Raw genomic sequence first — 23,490 nt, forward strand, 5'->3', positions numbered from 1 at the left:
TTTTTTGTCTAAAGACATTCCAAGTGTTTTATTTTTTATTAGTATATGTTTGCTGTACATGAAGTTTGCATCCATCGTGGGGAGGAGGTATGTGCTCACAGCTTGTTTTCTTCCTTTAATCCTCTTCTTCCCACTCACCTCCCTCCCCCATAGCCGAATCCCCTTTCCCCATTTTCGTTATTATTATTGTTGTTGTTGTTATGATTATTCTCAGTTCATGTTTATGACATGATATTTATGTTCATTGTGATTATTCGTTTCCTGTATATGACATATCTTAATTCCTCATACATCTCTTGCCTCACCCCATCTCCTCTGGTCTCCTGGACCCCTTCCCATTTGCAAGAAATCTGTCCCCTTGTTTCTGTCTATCCAGTCTTTAATTTTCTCTTTGTCCTTCTCCTTACTCAGAGGAGAGAGAGACCTTGTGGCCGTGGCGGTGAACGTATGGCACGCATGCTGCAGCAGGCTGGTGGTTATCACTGAAAGCTCTAGAGTTCGCCGTCACCGCCATGTGACATCTCAGCTTGTGTGTCTTCTTTATTTCTTTTTTTGGGTTTTTAAAAATTAATTCATTTATTTTTTTAGTACCGGGGATCGAACTCGGGTCCTTGTAAGGCAGCATCTTCTTTATTTCACTCAGCATTATATTTTCCAGGTGGATCCATTTTTCTACAAATGTGTCAAATGTGCCCTTGACAGCCAGGCAGCATCCCATTATGTACAGATTCCACGTTTTCTTTATCCATCCGTCTGTTGATGGGCGTACAGGCTGCTTCCAGGACCTAGCTGTTATGGATTGTGCTGCTATAAACATTGGTGTGCATGTATCACTGTGATGGGATTTCTTTAGCTCTTCGGGGAAGATACCTAGAAGGGGAATATCTGGGTCATGTGGAATTTCTCATTTTAGTTCTTTGGGAAATCGCTATGCTGATTTCCTAGTTTATGATCCCACCAACAGTCTAGGAGGGGTCTTTTCTCACCACAGCCACACCAGCATTTGCTGCTCTTTGACTTCTTGCCACCATACCCTGCTCTCTAAGTTGATTCTTAACAGAATTTGAGAGATATTATTGTTAGGCGTGGTTACAAAGAAGGTGTATTCTCAGAAGAGGTCCATAATTGTCTTGCATAAGGTTTGGTGGAACTTTTATAGGTAGAGCTCAGAAATGACTCTGATCCTTGGACCCCAAACTCTGAATTACCATGTTTTCTGCATTCTTTAGATGGAGAAAGGAGACTTATGCACTTATATTGTAAATTCACTTGCACTAATTTACTATATTTATTTATTTATCTATATATATAATTTACTATATATATATATATTTTATATGGCTATTAAGCATGTTTTTGGTAAATAATGGTGGCTTTAGATACAAACAGGTTATCAGGTTAAATGTATTAAAATCAGGTGTTAGACCAAGTTATTAAGCGACATTGGTAAAAACAGGTGTAAAATCATTGTCTGTAAATTCACTGAAGTCTCAGCTTCCTAAGGTTTCAGAAGCTCTGACCCACTTTGCAACCTGCAAAGGCAGGATCTTGCTACCAGGTAATGGCTTTTAAACAACGCATATCCTCTAAATCCAACACTGAAAACAGGTCTGTCAAACCCCAGCCCTCTGTTTACACTGAAGGGCCGGGAATAGCTCTAGCCCACAAATTTAAACTCCACTGATTTCTGGTATTCAACATGCTAGTTGACAGGCACTAATGGAAACACATTTTTCACTTTAATTACATTAATTAGTGAAGCTTCAGGGTCTGCAGGAGTCAAAGGGAACTGAGGTCCTGGAGGTAGCCACCTATAGAGTGTGGGGTTTCAGCAGACCACTCCTAGAGTGTCTGCGCCCAGTTAAGATGGCTGTCTGCCCTGGAATTTTTGCCCTATTTTAAAGTAAATTGTAGCTATCGTAACCAGCTGTTAGCTATTCTGAGAAGCCAGTGGGAGGGCAGGTATTATGTACTGTGCTCTTAGGGCTCCACCTGGAGGGTTCGCTGAGGCTCTCCCAAGCCTCCTCAGCACCCTAGTATTGCTTTGACTTTGGAAATTCAAGGTTGGAAATTCTTAGTGTGCTTTCCATTGAGGCAATTTATTTTAGAAAGGACTTTCCAGTCAATTTAATAAATGTGCGTTTAATCTGAATCTGGAATCACGTTCACCTTATCTGAGGCATGGAGAAAATTCTAGTCCTTATCTTCAAAGGGAGCAATAAGCATTGGTTGGTTTAAACAAGACATCATTTAATGAGTCTGAGCCCAGATTCCTGCTGTTCCACATATCTGGATATGTGGAATTTCCAGCCTGTTTCCATTTATCCGGTACAGTTACTGGTGGTTTTGATCCTATTAGGCCACCGTAAATTCTTCTTGCTGAGAGTACAACTCAGGAATTTGCTCTTGTTATAATTATTGACTAGTATTACAAAAGCTCAGGTCTTCTGGTGCATGACTGTGAATCAGTAATGCAGAACTGTTTATCTCTTTAAGTGCAATAGACCCACAAGTTACAACTGGTCTGACATACAAACAACTTGGATTAATTAGGTTAGTGGAGGATTCACCTGCCTCTTGTTATGTACAGCATGTACCTGGGTAAACATCCAGATCTCAGCTGTATTGACTTAGTTACTACCAGCCCTTGGGAACCGATCAAGTTCTTAAGTCGAGGTTCCACTGTACTTCTACCCTCATTGGGCACACACACACTGCTGCTCCTTGAAGTAGGCAGAATTGAATGCCAGAAAACATTTTTTGAGTTTACAGGAAGAACAGGACTGGGCCCCATTAACTTGCAGGAAGGGGAGACTCTTTCCTATTTATATCTTTCAGGGTGTAGATTAAAAAAAAAAAAAGTATGTGAAAGGAATCATCTCAAGTACTTTGGGACCCCAAACTTTGATTTTTAACCAGTAAATTAGCATTTTTTAAAAGTCTGTTTAACAGCTTGGAGGCTGTTATTTATATTATAAATAAATTATATTATATTATAAAGATATTTATATATCTTTACACATTATGGTAATTCAGTACATGTTTGTAATGTGTAATGATCAAATCAGGGTATTAAGCACTTCCATCTCTTCAAAAACTGGTCATTTTTATATGTTGGGAATTTTATATACTTGTTATCATTCCCAACTCAAAAGTAAAGGCAGTGTTTTTTGATACTGCAAAGATATGTACTGTCAAATGCTCATCTCAGATTTGTAAAGATTTTATTCTGCAATAGTTGTTCCTAGTTCAAAAAGCATGCCTTGAAAAGAACAGCTAGAGTGGGGCGTGGTGGCACACGCCTGTAATCCCAGCACTTGGGAGGCTGAGGCAGGAGGATCGCTGTGAGTTTGAGTGCAGCCTGGGCTACATAGTGAGTTCCAGGTCAGTCTCAACTATATAGTGAGACCTGTTTCAAACAAGACAAAACAAATAAGAAAAGAAGTGAAAAGAACAGCTAGATTTTTTGAATTCTAAAAAGAAAGAACTGGCAACATACCCGCTCATCCATCATGGAACGCAGAAGTGTTAAGTGCTTTAGGAGAAAGAGACAGCTTATGTGAGGAGCCCAAAAAAATTCTTGGGGAGTGCTGTGGGGATAGGCAGAGTCATATATACCTGAGACCAGCAGTGAGACACAGACACTGCACAGACAAGTTCTCTCGACCCGACTGAATAAACTCTAGAATAGACTTGTGTTTCCCGGGAATCAAGGGGGATCCAATTCTTCGAGCTTATTGTTGCTGCTCACCTGTGAAATAAGTTTCTCGCATGTTTAATGAATGGATTAATGAATAAATGACTTATAGAATCAGTTATTTGCTTTTTAGCTTCCTTTAATATCACATTGCCCTCTTTCACCACCTCAGCTATTCTGGTGTTTTATGTTTCTGTGGAGCGGCGAATTTTAAGAATATTTCAGTCTCAGTAGCTTTCTCTTACTCCCCCTGCCCCCAAGCCAGAAGAGATAGAAGGAAAGCTCTGCTGTTCCCATGAATATAAGCCACGAATGCTTGGCCAGAGGAAGTGAGAGTTGGGGGTGCCAGGGCCAGTCTCACTCTCATCTTAGCATCACCACATGTCCCTCTTTGTTGGTCTGTTTAGTTCAGTAATGATTTTCTGTGGAGTAGCCAAACATTATACTTAATTTATACTGGGTTTATACTTAATTCTGAATGTTAGATTTCAGGCATTAAAATATTCTGTAATTCTTAATGACAGATGAGTTACAGGTAATTGCCTTAGTCAAACAAAGTTTACCTTAATGATTTTAAAGGAGAGTAAAAACTCTCACACGCCTCTTCGCTTCAGCCTAGAGGGAGAAGAAACACTTGTTAATAATGATCAAACATTTAAAGTAAAGACAGTAATGATTGTAAATATCAATTGCATTAAGTGCTGCTTTATGACAAAGACCAAATCTAGTCAAGAAGAACATAGGAGGTCAGAAGTGTTGACAAAGAAGGAATCCTTGCTATTATTGCCTGTGACTAGAGGGAAAATATATATTACTTCATGGATTTTATGTCTGAAGGGGAATGTGGCACGTGAAGGCATCCTCAGTTCACAGCCAACCAGGAGTGTTTTTCAACACTGACAGCAATGGAGGATATGGGATGAACGCTCACAGACAAAAACTTTAATTTTCCACTTTCTTTGGAAGAATTTTGAAACAGACCCCTGAGAATCATCAGTGGGGCTTTAACATTCTAATCTGAGCTTTTAAAATTGTTGAATATTTAATGAAAATGATGCCTTGTGCCCACTTTGCATTATTATATATTAATTTGCATATCATCAAAACACGGCACACTGTGAACCTGAGACAGGAAAATGGAGCTACGGTATTTAGGTAATCTTTCCATTCATAATTTACTGCTGGAATTCTTTGAGGTAAACTGGAGCCTTCTAATGTGAAAAAAAAAAAATCATTCTGCAGTTTGAAATTTAATCTAATTAATGCCAAATGACAAAATTACAGTGGCTAGATAACTGGTGGAAAATATGAAGCTTTTAACAACATTAAGACCTCTTATTTAACCAGAAATTGGAGGTAACACAAGCATTTTAGGAACTTGAGAGGAGGTGCCACTGGCCACTAGCTTTTCAAAGCAACACACAACTGAAGCGGAGCATCGCTCTGATGCAGTCCCGGAGAACAGACCAGTGAAGTCACTGGCTTTGGTTACGGTGTTTATTATGTGTATGGTCAGTCACAGCCAAGGCACTGAGGCACTGTAGTCTTGGAGGGGCTGTTGAAGGGATCTACTACGATCCAGTATTTTATTATGGGAAGATTTCCCCCAAAGTCTCCTGTTTCCAGAACAATTGCATTACATCTGGCAGAAAGTCATGTTTTTAAGATTTATTCATACAAAACAACTTTTCTTTTTATAGTTGCAGACACATAAACAGTACTGTTACAAAGCCTGTGATAGTTTGATGTAAAATATTTTGAAGACGTGGGTACATTAACTATATAAACCCTTCTACACATATAAATAAAATTCAAAAGTGGAACCAGCATCCATTGAACAGGTGGAGTCTGTGAAGTCAAGAGGGCCTCTGTTATCACAACAAAATGAATATCGAATGGCTTATCGGAAGGCAGATTCTATTCAAAAGAATTTCTCACCATTTGTCCATTTTCCATGCTGTTTTGAGTGAACTCTTCAGCTTTCAGAGCTATACAAGATGCAGTATCTAACTGTGACTTTTGTTTTCTCTTTTTCTAGAAGCCTCCCCAGCTTTCTGAGGATGATATCCAGTTAAAAAGTGAGAGAGACAACAGTAGCGCCAATCTCCTGCTGGAGTCTGCTACCAGCTCTCTTCCTCCAGATCACAAAAACATGGAAATTGAGGTGTCTGTTACAGAATGTAGTAAAAGTGTTCCAGGAATCGCCTCCAGTCCTCATTCCATGGACCTCTCTTCCCCTTTCTATTCGCCTCCACACAATGGCCTCCTCACCCATCACCACGAATCCCTGGATAACGACGTGGCCAGAGAGATCCGGTATCTAGACGAGGTGCTGGAGGCCAACTGCTGTGACTCTGCTGTGGATGGAACTTACAACGGAACATCCTCCCCAGAGCCCAGTGCAGTGATCCCGGAGGGCAGCATAAGCCCACCCGCCCACACAGCCACCCAGCCGGAGCCCGCTGACGGAGTAGTAGGCAGGCAGACTCTGCCTCACGTCGAGCTCAGTAGAAGCCCCTCCGACGCCATGGCAGAAGGGGAAAGGGCGAATGGCCACTCCCCTGACCAGCTTGCAGATGTGCTGGGGGACAGCCTGCAGGCACCCGTGAGCCCCAGCTCCTCCACCAGCTCCCGCTGTTCTTCCCGAGACGGGGAATTGACACTCACCACCCTGAAGAAGGAAGCCAAGTTTGAGCTTCGTGCCTTTCATGAGGACAAGAAGCCCTCCAAGCTCTTTGAGGAGGATGAACGTGAGAGGGAACAATACTGTGTCCGGAAGGTGAGGCCTTCAGAAGAGATGCTGGAGCTGGAGAAGGAGAGGAGGGAGCTCATCCGGAGCCAGGCAGTGAAGAAGAATCCCGGAATTGCGGCAAAGTGGTGGAATCCTCCTCAGGAGAAAACCATTGAGGAGCAGCTGGACGAGGAACATCTGGAGTCGCACAAAAAGTACAAGGAGCGCAAGGAGAGAAGGGCGCAGCAGGAGCAGCTGCTGTTACAGCAGCAACTACAGCAGCAGCAGCAGCCGCAGCGCCCCCCAGCACAGCTCTGCACAGCCCCAGCTTCCTCCCACGAACGTCCCGTCAGCGTCAGTGGGACTGAAAATGCAAAGGAGGACATTGTCACAGAGCAGATTGACTTCTCAGCAGCACGCAAACAGTTCCAGCTGATGGAGAATTCCAGGCAAGCGGTGGCCAAGGGCCAGAGTACACCTCGGCTGTTCTCTATCAAGCCTTTCTACAGGCCTCTGGGGTCCATCAACTCTGACAAGCCAGCCACCATCCTAAGACCAGCTTCCATGGTGGGACCTCCAGAAGACAGTGCGTCGGCAGCCAAGGGGCAGAAAGAGCCCTGTGTGCCAGGGACTCAGTCAGGTGGAGGAGGCCCAGGCACTGCCACACCTCAGGGAAAGGAAGGGCCTTACAGTGAGCCCTCCAAACGCGGGCCCTTATCGAAACTGTGGGCAGAGGATGGAGAGTTTACGAGCGCCCACGCTGTCCTCACTGTGGTCAAGGATGATGACCATGGGATTTTGGATCAGTTTTCAAGATCGGTCAATGTCTCTTTGACCCAAGAGGAGCTTGACTCAGGTTTGGATGAGTTGTCGGTGAGGTCCCAGGATACCACTGTCCTGGAGACCCTGTCCAACGATTTCAGCATGGACAACATCAGTGATAGCGGTGCCTCCAATGAGACAACCAATGCCCTCCAGGAAAACTCGCTGGCTGATTTCTCTCTGCCTCCGACTCCACAAACGGACAACCCCTCAGAGGGCCGAGAAGGGGTCTCGAAGTCATTTAGTGATCATGGTTTCTATTCCCCTTCCTCTACCCTAGGAGATTCTCCGTCTGTGGATGACTCCTTGGAATATCAGGCTGGTCTTCTGGTGCAGAATGCCATTCAACAAGCCATAGCTGAGCAGGCAGATAAGGCTGTGCCCCAAACTAGCGAGGATGGAGCAGAACGGCGGGGACCAGAAGCAACTCTGGAGGAAGCTGAAACCAGCTCCAAGAAGCCTCAGAGCATGTTTGAGCCACCTCAGGTGTCCTCTCCTGTTCAAGAAAAAAAGGATGTATTACCAAAGAATCTACCTGCGGAGGACAGGGTGCTCAGGGAAAGGAGGCCCTCCCAGCTGCCGCCAGCTGTGCAGCCCAGCGGCCCAGTCAACATGGAGGAGACCAGGCCTGAAGGAGGCTACTTCAGCAAGTACTCAGAGGCAGCTGAGCTGAGAAGCACAGCCTCCCTCCTGGCCACTCAAGAGTCTGACGTGATTGTTGGCCCCTTCAAGCTGAGGTCAAGGAAGCAGCGGACTTTGTCCATGATCGAGGAAGAGATTCGAGCTGCCCAGGAGAGGGAAGAAGAGCTAAAGCGGCAGAGACAAGTGCTGCAGAGCGCCCCAAGCCCGCGGACCAAGAATGCTCCGTCGCTGCCCTCCAGAACCTCCTGCTACAAAACCGCCCCAGGTAAGGAAAGGCCTCACCTCACGCGAAGGAGGTGGTAACCTGCTTCCTGCTTGTCGGTCTGTGTGTGTTGCCCCACTGTGTGTGGCAGGGGGGCACTGGTGTGAGGATTTCAACAAGAGAGAGTGTCAGTGGCTCCGGGAAGTGTGTGAGCCTGGAGGGTGCTTGTCACTTCCCAGCGGGTGCAGTAGTTCCTTGCTTGTCGTTCTGTGTTGGTTTTGGTTCATGACATGGGCGTGTTCTCTTCCATATGAAAAGCTGCCTCTTGCCGAGGGAGAAGCTTTTTGGGGCACCGACCTGTTGGAGTGGGCTCATGTGTGGACTGTGCGGGAGTCAGCAGCTTGACACTCAGTGTCCGGGATTAAACAAACCCATCTGATTTGGAGGCCGTGTTCTACTAACCCCTTGGGAGTGCCGGGTCCCTTCCAGGAATGGTAGTTGTGACTCACTGTTGCCGATTGTCCCACATACGATGTTCCTGTGCATCTTCTAAGTGATTTGAGTTTGACTCCCTTAAGTCACCGCAAACCAAGTGTAGCCCATTTCATTTGATGACAGTGTGCATATATAGTGGTGGTCCCACAAGACGATGTCACCTAGTAAGTGACATCATAGCCTTCTCTGCTTGTGTGAGCACACTTGCTGATGTTACACAGTGATGAAATTTTCTAACTGCATTTCTCAGAGCATATCCCCGACCTTGAGCCTAGCATCCTGTACTTTAGAATCAGGAGTGGTTCTTCACCAGAGATAATTTCAGAAGTGTTGCCTTAAAGTATAATTTAACTTGGTATTTAACTATTTGCCAATTTAAGTTGGCATTTAACTTGGTTCATCTAGATCTTAATTCCACCTTGACACCTGGCTTCCATAAAATCTACAATTACACAGGTTATTCTTCATTTTTAGTATTTAAATTTTGAAATAATCTCACACACTAAGAACAATTCCCAAGTAAAATACACATATGCTTCTGAACCATGTGAGAGTCAATTGGCAATGCAGTAACCCATCATCCTCAAGTTTATAGGATGTCCTCAGTTGGGTCTGTCCATTGCCTTCATTTGGTGTCTTTTAAGTTACCTATCTTTGATGGAAACACCACAAAATCGATTCCGATCGTCACTGTATCCAAATAGGTAGACATGATACATGTTCCTACAAAGGGGACGGGTATTAGCTCTGATCATTTAATATTATTTTTGATCATTTGATTGAAGGTTTGTCTGCAAGGCTTCCACATAAAAAGCTACATTTTTCTTTTGTACTTAATAAATATTTGGGAACGATACCTTGAAACTATGTGGTCTTGTCAGTATGGTCTCATGGAATCCTATTACATTCAATATTTAATCATCCATTTCTTTTACTATCTTTATCTTTATAATTTGTTCAGATATAGTTCATGGAATTCCTTTCATGCTAACTTCTGTGTCCTTCTGAGATGTCTCAGTTACTTTTTGAGTGCTTCCTCACTTTTTAGGTATCACAGTGTTCCTGTTTCCTAACCTTGAAATTGGCTTACCTCTAAAGAGGAGCATGTGTTCCTTTTAGTGGAGAACGGTGTTTAGAAACCAGTCTCTGGGCGCTAGGTGTGCTCATTACTCCTGGATTATCAGTGCTGCCAGGCACTTTCTTTCTTTTTCTTGTTTTGGTACTGGGGCTCAGACTTGGGCCCTTGCGCTTACAAGGTAGGCGGTGAAACCACTGATTTTATGGATCTGTCTATCTGTCTTAGAAACCATGAGTTCATCCTGAGATCTTTTAATTCTAATCTAAAGTTGTAATCTAATCCAAGGTCTCCTTTTCCATATTTATAACCACCTTTTTTGTAATGGAATGCTTGATTCCTTTTATCCTCAATATATCTATTATTTGGCAACCTTCCACCCCCACCCTGTGGCCATTCTCCCGTTCTCCTTATCAAACGTGAGTACCAACATCACTGTCTGAGTGGCTACTGCCATGCCTTTACCAGCACCCTCCTTACCCTACTGGATTCAGCTCATACATCTGTGCTGCTGCGGCCCCTCCCACCCCTCTGTGGGTACTGTCTCATCCAGCCCCACATTTGTGTCTCTTGGAATGAGCTATAGGAAGGAAAGAGAAGGGGAGGAAGAGGAAGAACACAGGGACTTCTGTGATATGTTTTTTGTGTTTTGCTTTAGGTACCAGGGATCAAACTCGGGACCTTGCACTTGGGCGGCAGGCAGTGGAACCACTGAGCTAAATCCCCAGCTCAAGATACAGTTTTAATTCCTTCCCATCACAAGCCATAGAAGCAGCTGAGTGTTTGAGGCAAGGAAAACTTTCAGGGAGGGTCTTTGTCCATGCTAACAGTGACAAGTTGGCTTTTCTCAGAGATGTTTCATTGTCAGATTTACTGAAACCACCCACCCCCTTTTTGGTACTGGGGATTGAACTAGGGTTCTTGTGCTTGCGAGGCAAGTGGCAGAACTACTGAGCTAAATCCCCAGCCCCTGAAAACGTTTTTGTTTTGAGCCGACTTGGCACAGAGAGGTCAGCTGAACATCATATCCTAAGAAAAAAATTCTTTGTGCCACTTGATCTTAGCTTAAACTGGAGAGCCTACTACACAGGTAAAGGAAGCTAAAGGGCCTGCGTAGAAGCCTGTGTGTAGTCTCACTGATGAAGGAAAGTCTATGGGCATCTCAGGTCCTCTGCTCACATGGAAGGCAGGTGCCATGGTTTCCCTCTGCCTACCTGTTATGACCGGTTCTGTCTACCTACCCTTTCCAAAGGAGACAGAAGATCAGTGTGCCAACAGATTTGATGTCTAGAGAGGACCTTCATTCTAGTTCATAGATGGCACTTTCTCTTGATGTCTTCATAGGATGGGAAGGAGGAAGGTAGCTTGTTCTCTGTTCTCTTTTGTAAGGGTGCTGGTCCCACTCGGGAGGGCTCAGATTTTATGATCCAATCACCTCCCAGCGGCTCCCACTTCCTAACACCATCACATTACTAATTAGGCTTCAACATGTGAATTGAGGGGAGGGAGAGAGAAGAGCTGTGTTCAGATTATAGCAGAAGATATATTTGGTTTTCTCTCTCTCTTTTTTTTTTTTTTTTCTTTTTGGCACTGGAAATCAAACTCCAGAACTTGCACTTGCATGGCAGGCGGTGGAACCACTGAGCTAAATCCCCGGCCCTGTACTGTTTCTTAATGGAATCCCTCACCTTGCTGGCCCCCAACTTTACTTCTGGCACATAAACAACAGTCTAATGTAAGATATTTTGATACCTTCCCCTAGTTTCCCTTCATGTTATTGTCTGTCTGGCTTCCCCACCAAGATTAAGGTGGCCTTCAAAGGAGCCAGGGTCCCAGTGTTTGCTCCTGGGATCCAGCAACGTAGTACCAGTTTCTCAGAACTTCTCTCTATGCTAATGCCTCACCCCACCCAGAAGAATGATTTTTCCTCTGGAATATTTAAAAAAGATCCCATGAATTCCCAGATTTATGACATGATAGAAAGAAACTGAGTGCAAAATGCAGTTTTCTATCCATGCCTGGAAACCTTTGGAGTATTGCTTGGCCGGCCAGCCTCCAAGTTTGTGATTAAGGAGGAAGCTGACACATTGCTCTGAGGAGCCAACGGAATAACTTCGTGTCCAGGGCCAGAACGGCTGGCTCCAATGCTGATCGGTTTTTGTGAATGAGAATTGCTAAGTCCCTGGTGTAATACTTCAAATTTCCTTCCAGAAGCGTCTCAGCCGGTCTGTTGCATTACTCAGACTGATGGTTTGATGGAAAACATAATTTCTGATATCTCCTCTGGTAGAAATCATGCTGGTGACATCCCGGAATCCTAAAACCTTCAGGCAGATATAATCCCTGGAGAGAAAGAAGTGATAAGAGAGGAGAGATGTCATAATTCTTCCCATTGATAAGATATCTAGACATATAACCTGTTCTCTGGGTGTTGCAAAGATAATTTGGTTTTGCTTTTTTCCTCCATAAAAAATGAAATGATAAGCATTCTCTTTTGAAAATGATAGTCATTTTCAAATACCCACTATCTGGAAATTCTGCCTTCTTAGTTCTCCCATGACTTTTGAAGGAAGAAGTTCCACTTAGAATTTGAGTGACCATCCTCTATGCAGAGGTGAAAAAGTACACTGTCCCTGTGAAACAGTATCAACAAGCATGGTGATTTTATAACAGAAACATGGAGACTTTCGGGAGCACTGAATAGGAAGACCACCTTATTTGTAGGACAGGGCAAATCTTTTTTTCTTGGGAAACAACCCATCTAAACTGTGATATGGAGAAGAAGTTGGCCAGAGGGTGTGGGGAGGATGGTACCGGTTGGGAAGGAAGACTCAGAGAGGGTCAAAAGAACAGAGAACTTAGTGTACTTGAGGCATTTAAAAATGGCCAGAGTGGCTGAAATGAAGAAATTTAAACAAAGCAAAAAGTGATTTGAAATCTGACAACAAAGAGCTATATCTCATATTATGGGTTTTCAACTTTAGACTTTTCTCTGCAGTCGGAAACCACAGAGAGCTTTCCTAAGGCTAATTGTCTTCATACATTTCTGAGCTGTCCTGCCCTTTTCCATAAATTGATAGCATAGTAGTCTTCTTCCTTTAGTTGGTCCATTACACAGAATTGGGTTGAACTCTTTCTGTGTACAAGTGCTTCTGAAGGCATGCCACCGTCTTAAAACTTCCTCACATGCGTGCCCTCTGCTAATGGTACTTAGAAGTGGGGAATAGGGGTAGCAGCTTGGCAAATGCCAGAGCCTCTTTCAAAGAGGAAACCCACACATTGCTGCAACCCCCGCCCCCTCATGGAGAGAACTTGAAGGAGAGGGTTACCCAAACATTTTTAATGAAGTTACAGTTTAAGACCTTTTAAAATATCTTTTCATATCAGGTGTTGGCAACAGTTTTCTCCTTCGTGCTTGTGTGTATTCTTAGATATCCTGGTTTCACTTCCACATTCTAAGTGTGCCAGAGAAACATAGTCCAGTCATGATTAGCTTTGTTTTTTGAAATAGTTTCTGTTTTCACGTTAGATGTTGACTTTGTCTGCCAATCACATAATTTAAAGAGAAGGTGTGGCTATTGAGGCCTGTTGCTTGGAGTATCCGCGTGTGTCTCCCAGTAGTAGAAAGATGTGATATTTATACTTCTTATACAAATGAAATTTACAAGAAGCGTTGACTACCATTTTCGGTTTGAGCTCAAGTTCTATAGGAAGTGGCGATTACATCGTTATAAAGGTTATTAACTGGGCCTCTCCCCCTCTCCTCTTTGTTGTCTGCAAATATCACCTGGGAAAGGCTTAGGAGAAAACACTTGTGAGCATCGGCACAACAGTCATGGAGTGGAACTGGATGGTTTGTTTCATGCGTAATGAGAGCCAGGTAGAGCTGAGTTTCATAGGTCCTCAGTGAAAGACTCTGTCAGCAAATGATAATAGGATTCTGTCACAGCCCTGGTGGGATGGGGCTTCTTCAGCAAGCCCTGGGCGGTGCCTGCCCTTCCTACAGGGCAGACTCTGGCTGTATGAAGCTGCCTAGAGCTCTGTGTGAAATGTGCGGCAGATGGCTGTTGTGTGCTGTTGTATTTTCTGAACGTTCTCTGGTGACGCACATATAATCGCGGTAGAAAGGCTTAACAAGACTTTAGATAACGTTCAATATCAGTTATTTCACACACGTTTTTCTTCTCATTTTCTCATTTAATCCTCCCGACAGACCGCTGAAATCTAATGAGAATGATCTGAACCCGGGATAGAGTTCTGGATTTGAATTTTCTCTGACTTTACAAAAGTCAAAAAGTGTCTGCACAATTATTTAGAAATGCAATGCAATACATACGCTATTATTGGACACACTGGCAAGTTCTGGGGCAGTGTCCTGTCCATCATATTAAATTTCTGCCATAAAATTTAGGAGCAATTAGTTAAAGTAGGTGGAGTAAATAAATGCTGAGAGCCTCATGTCAGCTCCTGTCAGGTTTTGCTATCAAATAGTTTATGAAAAATGTTGGTTTTTCACAGTTTTTTGGATTTTGGAAAGAAGCTTAAAAAGCTGTGAACCATTCAAAGGATTAATACAAGAGCCCAAAGAGATTAAGTAACTCAGGATCACTGAGGAAGGAAGTGGCAGAGCCCAGTTTCAAACTCAGGCTCATTTGTTTCTAGAATCCATATCGCTTCCCTTGGCCTCTCCTGGGCCCCTGTTGAGCCTGCCCTATGAGTGGTATACAGCTCTCCGTTCCAGCCTACAGTGGCTGAGCTCATTTCCCTCCGGCCTCTCCTAGTCTCAGGCCTGACTGCTGGATTTTCTGTTCTTTCCATTTCTCCTTTTTGGAGCCTCCATAGCTCTAGAATTATCTGCCTGCGATGTCCTGGGTATGTGAATTTGCCTCTCAGAGCCATGACGCACTGCTGTCCTGGTGACCCAGGATGGCTCATTGAGGCATCCAGAGCTGGATTCCAGTGCCTCTGTTATAAGCAGGCTAAAGTGCTGCTGCCCTGAGATGTAAGCAGGTGGTCTGCCTTGACTGCTCTGGTGAGTTCTTTCTGAAACTTTTTTCCCAGGAAGAAGCTCAGCCATTTATTCTGGAAATGGGCTAATTCCCTGGAATCTTTCAGAGAGCTATGTATTTAAGCAAGGAATCAACTTCTCAGTTTGAGGGCAAGTAAGGATAAATGTTTACCCCATTAACTGAACATGAAGGTGTTTGGCCTGGCGAAGTCAAAGTCAACCAAATTGGTGAATTGGTGGTCACTGAGCATCATGATGACCTTCTGTTCACTCTTCTTTTCCAAGAACCTTCTTGTATTTTCTTATTTGAATCCAGAAAATATGTTCCTTGAAAAAAGATACACATCATTTGGAAAAGCATTTGTAGAAAAAGCCTACATTGAAGCTGTGTTTGGCAAAAGATCAGGGTATATAATGAAAACAGGACTTCTTAAAAATGTACATAGTTGCTTTTGGACACTACCTTCGAAGGTTTAAAAAGGGCAACTGTCATGGTTAAACCCATTTATCAGCCTTACCTGAGAAGGCAGAGACTTTCTTCTGTGATAAACTTATGGTCATGGCTTTGGGGCAGTAGGACTTTGGAAAAAGCAGACCCCTACCCCCATCCCCGGCCCCATCAAATTAGTTTTCTTCTGTGTAAGCAAGTTCTGCTGTTACTGCTAATTATCCTGGCTTTTCAGATAGACCTGGGGTGGCTCCTGCTGGTGCCCATGCCCTGCTGGGGGATGACATGTGTCCTTCCTTCTGCATAACTACTCCGAGCTCTAAGTTAGGAGAGGGGCTTCTGAAGAATCAGACTCAGCCTTGTATAAAGAAAACTCGTACTCTTAGGCTAACAAAGAGGAAGTGAATCAAAGGACCTAATTCTTGCGAGATCCCTGGTAAGAATGGGAATTGATCAAAGGCAGACTTGGGGGCAGGATGTCCCCTGTGACTGCTGGAGCCAGGGCAGGATGCGAATACTTCCCTTGCTAGCCAGTTACTTGCTGTGGACTCCCCAAGTGGGTTGTCTTTCAGATCTGTTTGATCTCTGTGAATAATCCTCTGCTTAGGAGGGGGAAGACTGGCGTGGGAGTCAGGGTGAGGAAGAACGGGGTAGGGAGAAAGCACTGCATGTAGGCAGAACATGAGAGCCCCAGAGAATACATCTGCACTTCGTTAATAATAATTTCATTTTTCATAGCCTTGGTATAGTAGAGCTTTCCAAACACTTGTACACATCTGACATCCCAGGTATAATCAATCTCTCTTTTATTTCCCGTTACTCAAATATAAATTAATACTTTATGTTTTAAAAGTTGCGCTTAAATGTGACAAATTCTTCCCTGGATTCATATCTAGAGTTAAGTTCTGGGTTCTTGCTTGCTGATTCTTTGATTACTTCACCTCACAAGCTTCAGTTTACTGACCAGTAAAATGGGAATAACATAGTACTAGTCTTAAAAAAAAATGTTGAGACAGCGTGTGGTACATAAGATATTTCCAATAGCAATAGTTACTGTCATTGCAGTTACTTGCTGTCAGGTTTTAACAAAAGTCCTAGAAAGCATTAGCAGAATTACTTGCAAGTTGTTCTCCTATAGCAGCTGTGAATTGGAAATAAACAATAGAACATGCATTATAAAGTTTCTTTCTATTCCTAGTTGGAGTTTTTTCAGGTACCTCTGTAGAATTAAAATTTCTCCTAGGAAACCCCTGAGTTCAAGAGTAAGTTTTCCATAGCTAGCTTAGCTATGATTTAAATAACCAGAGTGTGACAGAATCCCTCCTAAGTGCATTGGATAACAATAAAGTTACACCATCAGACGCTTCTTCTCTCCCTTTGGGAGGTAGTCTTCTACAACCAAGGCTGCTGTATTCGTAGAAATGTTTTTAATAAAAAGATTTTAGTAGGAGTTTGCTTTTCACCATGACATTTATGCTTCCACATTTAATTAACTTTCAATTTTTTTTTTTTTAATCTTAAACTAAGCTTTCCCTGGAGAAGCAGAGCTCTTTATTTCTGCTGTTTCCATTGTCTTCTGGTTGCACTCATAGATAGATCTAATCTCAGCAGTTTATCAGACACCCCGACTGGTGCTCACTTAAAATCCCAGCTAACTCAGGAGGCTGAGGAAGGAGGATCACCAGTGTGAGGTCAGCCTGGGCAACTTAGTGAGACCCTGGCTGCAAAAACAAACCAACAACAAGAAATCTCCACGCGAACTTGTCACAGTGGCATCTTCTCAGGTTTGCTTCACTGGACGGGGTATTTCTCATTCCTGAGCTGAGTTTATGATCTCAAGATTCACTCGCCACCCTTTCACTGTGCACCCTGGAGCCTTCAAAAGAAGAACAGGGAGCCGCTCGGGGTGCATGGGTCACAGCTGGAATGGCACAAGTGGGTGCACTCTGGGGCTGGTGAGCAGGATGCTCCCTTTGACAGACGGGAAAGCAGTTGAAAATGCCAGTGAGCACCGTACTTGCCGGGGACTTGTGAATCACTTTAGATGTTTGCAAGCTCCCCCCAGTGCTGTGCGGAAGAAAGGAGGTCATTGAGGGAGGCCTGGGCCAAGGCATGTCATCTGGTGGGTGTTTTTGTTCAGTTTGGTTTGGTTTTTAAATAAGAGTGGGTGATAGCTTTTTCTCCTTCTTTGAGAAATGGAGAAACAAAAGACCATTGAGTGAAGGCTTCAGAATCCATGTACATGGAGTACAGTAATCACGCAAATCTAAACTTTTTATTTCCATGAAAAAAGTCTGAACTTTTGAGCTTCACACTGTTGGCCTTTTAGAAATTAGACCTGTCCCTACAGAGGGAGGATTTGGGCTGCCAGGCATGACAGCCACAGTGTTCTGAGTACAGGCAGCCCTCTCTCGGGTTTCCTTGGGTGGGAGGAATTGCAGATTCTTTTCTCTGCCCCCTGTCAGCACAGCGTACCACACATGCCCAAGGGAAATCCGTCTTGCTTGGAAAATCTCCCCGAACTCAGTCAAGGCACAGCTTGCTTTCTCCAGACCAGAAAGTGCTTTGGTTATTTCTGATAAACAGGAAACACAGATTCATGCTTCCAGCTTTTCCTTTCCTTCCACACATGGTGAGAGATGGCAGTGGCTAATTTGGAAGGAAAACTGCTACCTTCCCCGCTCCTTAGTTTTCTCTGCAATGCTACATCTTGTGGGCCTCCCCATTGTGAGATAAGCGGAGGTTTTCTAAATGTCTGAGCTCCCTGACTGTGTGCTGCCTGGGAGGGTGGAGAGGCCTGTAGACCTACCAGTATATAAATAAAGCAAGCAGGTTTATCCCCTTTTCTCAGCATGGGCTATTTATACTTAAGATTTTTAAAATTTGAGTTTGTTTTATATTTTGAAATTAATTTATACTTATAGAAAAAACTTGGAAATAAAAATAAAAGTGACTCCTCATCCTACTCAACCAGAGATATCAACCTCCCTTTCTAGTTTATCCTCGTAGACAGGCAGATATCCATGGGAGGACATATTGGATTTATCCTTGTATTTATTATCTTATAGTTTTAGAAGCCAGAAGTCAGAAATTGTCCACCATGGACTGAATTGCGTCCCCTCCGAATTCACATGTTGAAACTCTAGTGTGATGGTATTGGAAGTTGGCCTTCGGGAGGTAATTAGGTGGATATGAAGTATGAGGATGGAACTCTCACGATGGGATTAGTGCCCTTGTAAGGAGAGACAGCAGAGTGCCCGGTCTCTCTCCCTACCACGTGAGGACGCAGTGAGAAGGCAGCTGTTTGCAAGCCAGTAAGAGACCTCTCACTGGAAACCAAGCATGTGGTCCTTTGATCTGGGGCACCAGCATTGCGAGGAGATAAATGTTGCTTAAGCAACAAGGTCTGTGGTATGTTGGTTGCGTGGCAGTCTGAGCAGACTCAGATGAGCCTAAAATCAAGGTGTTCACTTCCTTCCCTTTTCCATTTGGCCTGCTGCCTTCACTCCGTGGCCTGTGACCCCTTCCTCCATCTCCAAAGCCAGTTGCATAGCATCTTCAGATCTCTCTGTGTTGGTGTCTTTTTCTTCCTTCGCTTTTGTGATTGCATCAGACTCAAGGAGAGAACCCATGATAGTCTTTCCACCTCAGGTACCTAAAGTTAATCACCCACAAAGTCCCTTTTGCCAGGTGAGGCAACAGAGTCATAGGTTTTGGGGATTAGGAATTGAACATTCTTGGGAACACTGTTATTCTGCCAATCACAGCACTGTTCATCTGATACTGATTAAAGTTGGACCACAGGCCACACTTGGTTCCCAGAGCTATTAAGTGGTGAACCAGGACTTGAACTCATGCATTTGGGCTCTAAACCTTCGCAATGCATCTGCTTTTGTGACTTGGTTTTTCTCTTAATTTATTTTTGAATATTTCCCTTTTGCTTTAATTAGTCCTCTAAATTTCAGAGCCTAAAACATAATTTGTAGTGACTAAAAAATTTCTATCATCTGAATGAGAGATAACTTAATGTAACCATTTCCTGTAGGCAGATATCTTGGTGTAGTTATCTTTTAAATGCTACGGTAAATATTCTTGCACATAAACTTTGTGTCCATGCTTAATTATCAGCTGAATTTGTGCCCAAAGACCTGGGAACTGGTTAGCCAATACTCGTTAGAGAGTAGCATTTCCCAAACTGTTTTCCTTGAGATAGTAATAGGGATTCCATGAAGTTAGGTTCTCTGGTTAAATAAATTTGAGAAATGCTTCACTTCCCTTTTTGTGTTAGAGACTTACAGACATATTAGCTCTAAAAACAGAATTATTCTGGATATGGATCTCCCTCTCTCTCCCTCTCCCCGCTCCCCTCTCCCCCTTCCCTCTGTCCCTTCCTCCCTTCCCCCTCCTTTGGAATTCCATTCCCCAAACTTTTCTGTAGGATGTCTTTTTCCTCATTTGCAACATGGAGAGCCATCTCACATAGCTATGATTTTGAAACACTGCTTTAAAATTAACCTAGCCAAGTAAAGCTGCATACTCTCAAATACCTTCAAAACCTTAGGTCTAAAGTTAGACTAGTTTGAACATAATCATGTTTATGGAAAAAACTAAAACATGTTTCGCACCCTCCACAGCAGTCTTTGTTCTGTTGTTTCCTTATGGCTGTCATAGAGGTCACATTTCTCCTGTTCCCTGTACCGTAAATGAAGCTTTCAGCCTAAACCGATGCAGGGCTGCCCTGAGATCTACACTGCATGGTCTGCTCATGTTGTTTCCCAGGGCAGTGACTGGTCTTTAAGAGACCCCTTCTGTGGAGTATTCAGCCTAGGGGAGAAACTGGAGGGCACGATGTTGATCATTGAAAATGGAGGCTACTTTCTGGTGTCATCAACTAAAGAATCATTCACCAGATGAGTGAGCCGGTATGAGAGCAAGGTTTGCTGGGGAAAGCAGTGGTGGAACCTGCCCTTATTCTGGAAGGGCTGCGTGAGATGCACACCAGAGCAAAGGAAAATGAGACTAGAGACAAGCGGGCACTGTCTGAGGGTCTAACAGGGAATGTCTTCCAGGCCAAAGAACTTTGACAAACTGTGTGGGGCCACAGACAGATCTGATTGACCTCCCAGACCTCTGGCATGGGCCATTGACATCGTATTCCTGTACTGAACTCTGAGACCCTAACAGGGGTGGTGTCTGCAGTATCCACTGCTGGGGGAGGAACACAGAGGTCTCTCACTGTCCTAAGCGAAGGGACCGTGGGTGGCAAGCTCAGGACCTCTGCAGAGGAAGGTGTTGGGTAAGAATCAGATCCCACTCCAGCTTTTTGGGTGTCTGTGTGATTCCTAAGTTGGCGAATATGGTTTTAACTATGAGGCAGTACATATGAGATTAGAGCCCAGCAGAGGGCCCTGGCTAAGCTTAGCTTCTCCTGATACTGACCAGACTGATGGTCAGATGTCCAGGGTGAGGCACAGTGCCTGTGACATCCACCCTGAGGCTCTGATATGGACTTGGTTACCTGAAGCTTCTTCTCTCAAAACCACCTTCTCTTTGGAGCTACTGCAGTCTCTGTTCCTATGACCTCTGGTGGCTGTCACTGCTGACACTTGCTCAAGGGGTGGGTTTTGTGTTTCCAGAGTAAGGAATAAGCACGAGAGCTGAGTGCAGTGGTGCACGCCTGAAATACCCTGCACTCTGGAAGCCGAGGCAGGATCAAGAGTGAGGCCTTGTCTAGCAAAGAAATATCTTCAATGTTTAATGGCTGATGACCACTCCTCCTAGTAACTTTTCTTGCTCTTTGCAATGTTTTTTCATCATATTTGCCAACATATACTTTAGCCACGATCCTCACTGAGTTTTTGATCGAGACTAATTCTGGTTTCTATCAAATGTAGCTTGGGATGGAATTAGCATCTGAGCCTATGTGTCTAAGCCATTTTCAGGCATCAGGACATCCACCCTAATGTACTACAAGGTCATTGTGAGGATTCAATGACAGGGATGCTATGAATGAAATTCCCTATTACTACTTAAAGCTCTCGAGCCTGTGGATTTGTAGCCTTAGGATGCTTTATTTCATGTGCTCTGGAGAAGGCATGTGAACTCTTTTCTCCAGCTCCCCTGCGAGGGATTCTGTCCCAGTCCACAAGCATTCACTGTGTGTATTGTGAGATGCATTTTCTGGTTTACCCAACACACACCAACTCCTGCCTCTGGCCTCGGGCTACAGTTGGGTTCCAGCAGTGACCATTGTGACCAAGCCCCTACCCTAAAGCGTCTGCACTCAGAGAAAATAAGGAGAGTCCTAGGAGGGTGACATAGTGCCTGTCATCAGGTGATTTTGCAGTTTAACCGAGAAGATAGGTCCTTTCATAACCAGAGAGGCCCGCCTGTGGAAACGGCTTTCACAGGAGCGGAGAGTACTGTGAAGCTCAGTGTGCTGTGTGTGTGAGGTGTGGAAGCTAGAAACAGGGCGTTTAGGCTCTGCTTTCTAGAAGGGTAGCTGAGGGGAGATGACCTGGAGACTTGAGAGGTCAGTTGGAAAATGATGATCACCAGCCAGGCAACTCGGTGTTTATTTCTGCTCTGAAAAGTGTTGCAAAAATGGCACATAGAATTCACAGGGAATCGTTGTTCATCTTGACCCTAGCCGTGTTCTTCTTAGATTCCAATTAAAGAGTAGATAGACTATTGGATGCTTTCTGTTCTAAATATCGAATTTAGTTCTAAATGCTGCAATTTCAGCATTTGGGAGGCTGAGGCAGGAGGATCGATGTGAGTTCAAGACCAGCCTGGGCTAGTCTCAACCACAGAGTGAGACCCTATCTCAAAAAATAAAAAAATAAAAAATAAATAAAAGTTTCAGTAAGTCTGCAGAAAGAAAGGAGGAAAGGTGGCAGGGAGGAGGGAGGGATGGAAGAAGAACAGAGTAGCAAGGATGCGCGATAAATGCTTCCTCAAAAAGTCCCCTTTACAAATGGCATTTGATAGATGCCAGGCTGTGTCTGTGCCGTATTTGTGCCCCTTCTTTTAAGAACAGTGTTGCGTTGTGCTCATTCGGGTGAACTGCGATTTGACAGCTGATTTAAATGAAATATTTGCTTTCACTTAGGAAAAAAATGCTTACTCTAGGTGATGTTTAGAATGTTCAGGGGACCAGTATACCCTTCCCCAGTTTCCATGATAAGAAGGGAAACCACACAGTCTTTTTTCGCTTCTGTTCATATCAAAATAGAAACCACTTCTAGTGAATTTGGAGATTTCAGAGTATTTGCTATCTCACTGGTAGGGGTTACACAGATCAAAGGAATGAGTTTTGCTAAGTTTTAATGTAATTGTGCCTATGAAATGGAGGACCCTCCCGTATATTAAAAACTACCCAATCCCCACATGTGGTAGTCATACTGTCCCCTTTTGTCTTTAAATTAATAAAGGTTGATTTTCTTGCCCAATATATTTCATAGAACAGCGAAATATTTACTGGGTATAGTATACCTCCGTAATCCCAGCACTCTGGAGGCTGAAGTAGGAGGAGCACCATTAAGTTCAAGGCCAGCCTGAACTACTACACAGTGAAACTGTGTCTCAAAAAAAAAAAAAGAATGGCAAAATATTTAAACACAGAAACAACTCTTTCCAAAACTCTTATGGAAGTTAAAGCTTGGAGAATATGTTTGACCAGTCGAAGATTAACATGACATATTAAAAGGATGATCTACTGCTAGTTAACAGAAGAGCAGGAATTAAAAACCAGGCTTTCCAGCTCCCGGCAGAATGAGCTTGTACCCAATAAAAGGTTACAGCCGTCCACACAGAAGCACTGGCCCCTGGCTACGCTTGTGATTCCGGCTGTGTCAGGCAGAGGCCAAGTGAGTAGTCTGGGATATAAGACCAGAAATGTGAGTTGCCTTCAGTTTGGGACCAAAAGGGATCAAGTGGAACTGTAACCTCTGTGGAAGCGTCCAAACTTCTGCACTCGAATGGATTCATTTATTTTGTGTGTTTTCCCCACATTGCTCGTTGCAGATTCCAGCTATGTCCTTCACAAAGGGTGTACTTAGAAAAACCATTACTGTTGCATTTTCTCAGAGGTGCATTTGGGTCTCTGTGGTACTAAAACCCACCTCTTCTTGACGGGCCCGAAAAGCCAGAGCCAGGCATTGCCCAGAAGTGAAGGATGTGGGTGGACTTAGAGGTCGTGTCCAGAATCCCCTGATCACTAAGTAACCATTGGCTTCATCTCCTCCTCCTCCTCCTCCTCCTAAGAATTCCCAAAGGGCATCTCAAGAGCTAAACTCATGCTGCCTTGCATCCCACACACACCTTTCTACTGGCTCTGTTGGTATTTGTTTCTTAAAGTCTGGGGAGACC

At 43.9% G+C, this 23,490-nt stretch overlaps 1 protein-coding gene across 8 annotated transcripts in view; it reads left to right on the forward strand.

Moving 5' to 3' along the window:
• Palm2akap2 (PALM2 and AKAP2 fusion) overlaps positions 1-23,490 on the forward strand; it is a 561,169-nt gene that overhangs the window by 524,465 nt on the left and 13,214 nt on the right. For all 8 annotated transcript variants that reach the window (XM_019209808.1, XM_010639300.2, XM_010639301.2 and 5 more), the window contains one exon: positions 5,736-8,157. In XM_019209808.1, the coding sequence (XP_019065353.1) occupies positions 5,736-8,157 (2,422 nt within the window). The remainder of the gene's footprint in view (positions 1-5,735; positions 8,158-23,490) is intronic.

Source organism: Fukomys damarensis, unplaced genomic scaffold (assembly GCF_012274545.1).
Source record: "Fukomys damarensis isolate Sample0158 unplaced genomic scaffold, DMR_v1.0_HiC HiC_scaffold_36, whole genome shotgun sequence".
In the NCBI taxonomy this organism is placed as follows: domain Eukaryota; kingdom Metazoa; phylum Chordata; class Mammalia; order Rodentia; family Bathyergidae; genus Fukomys; species Fukomys damarensis.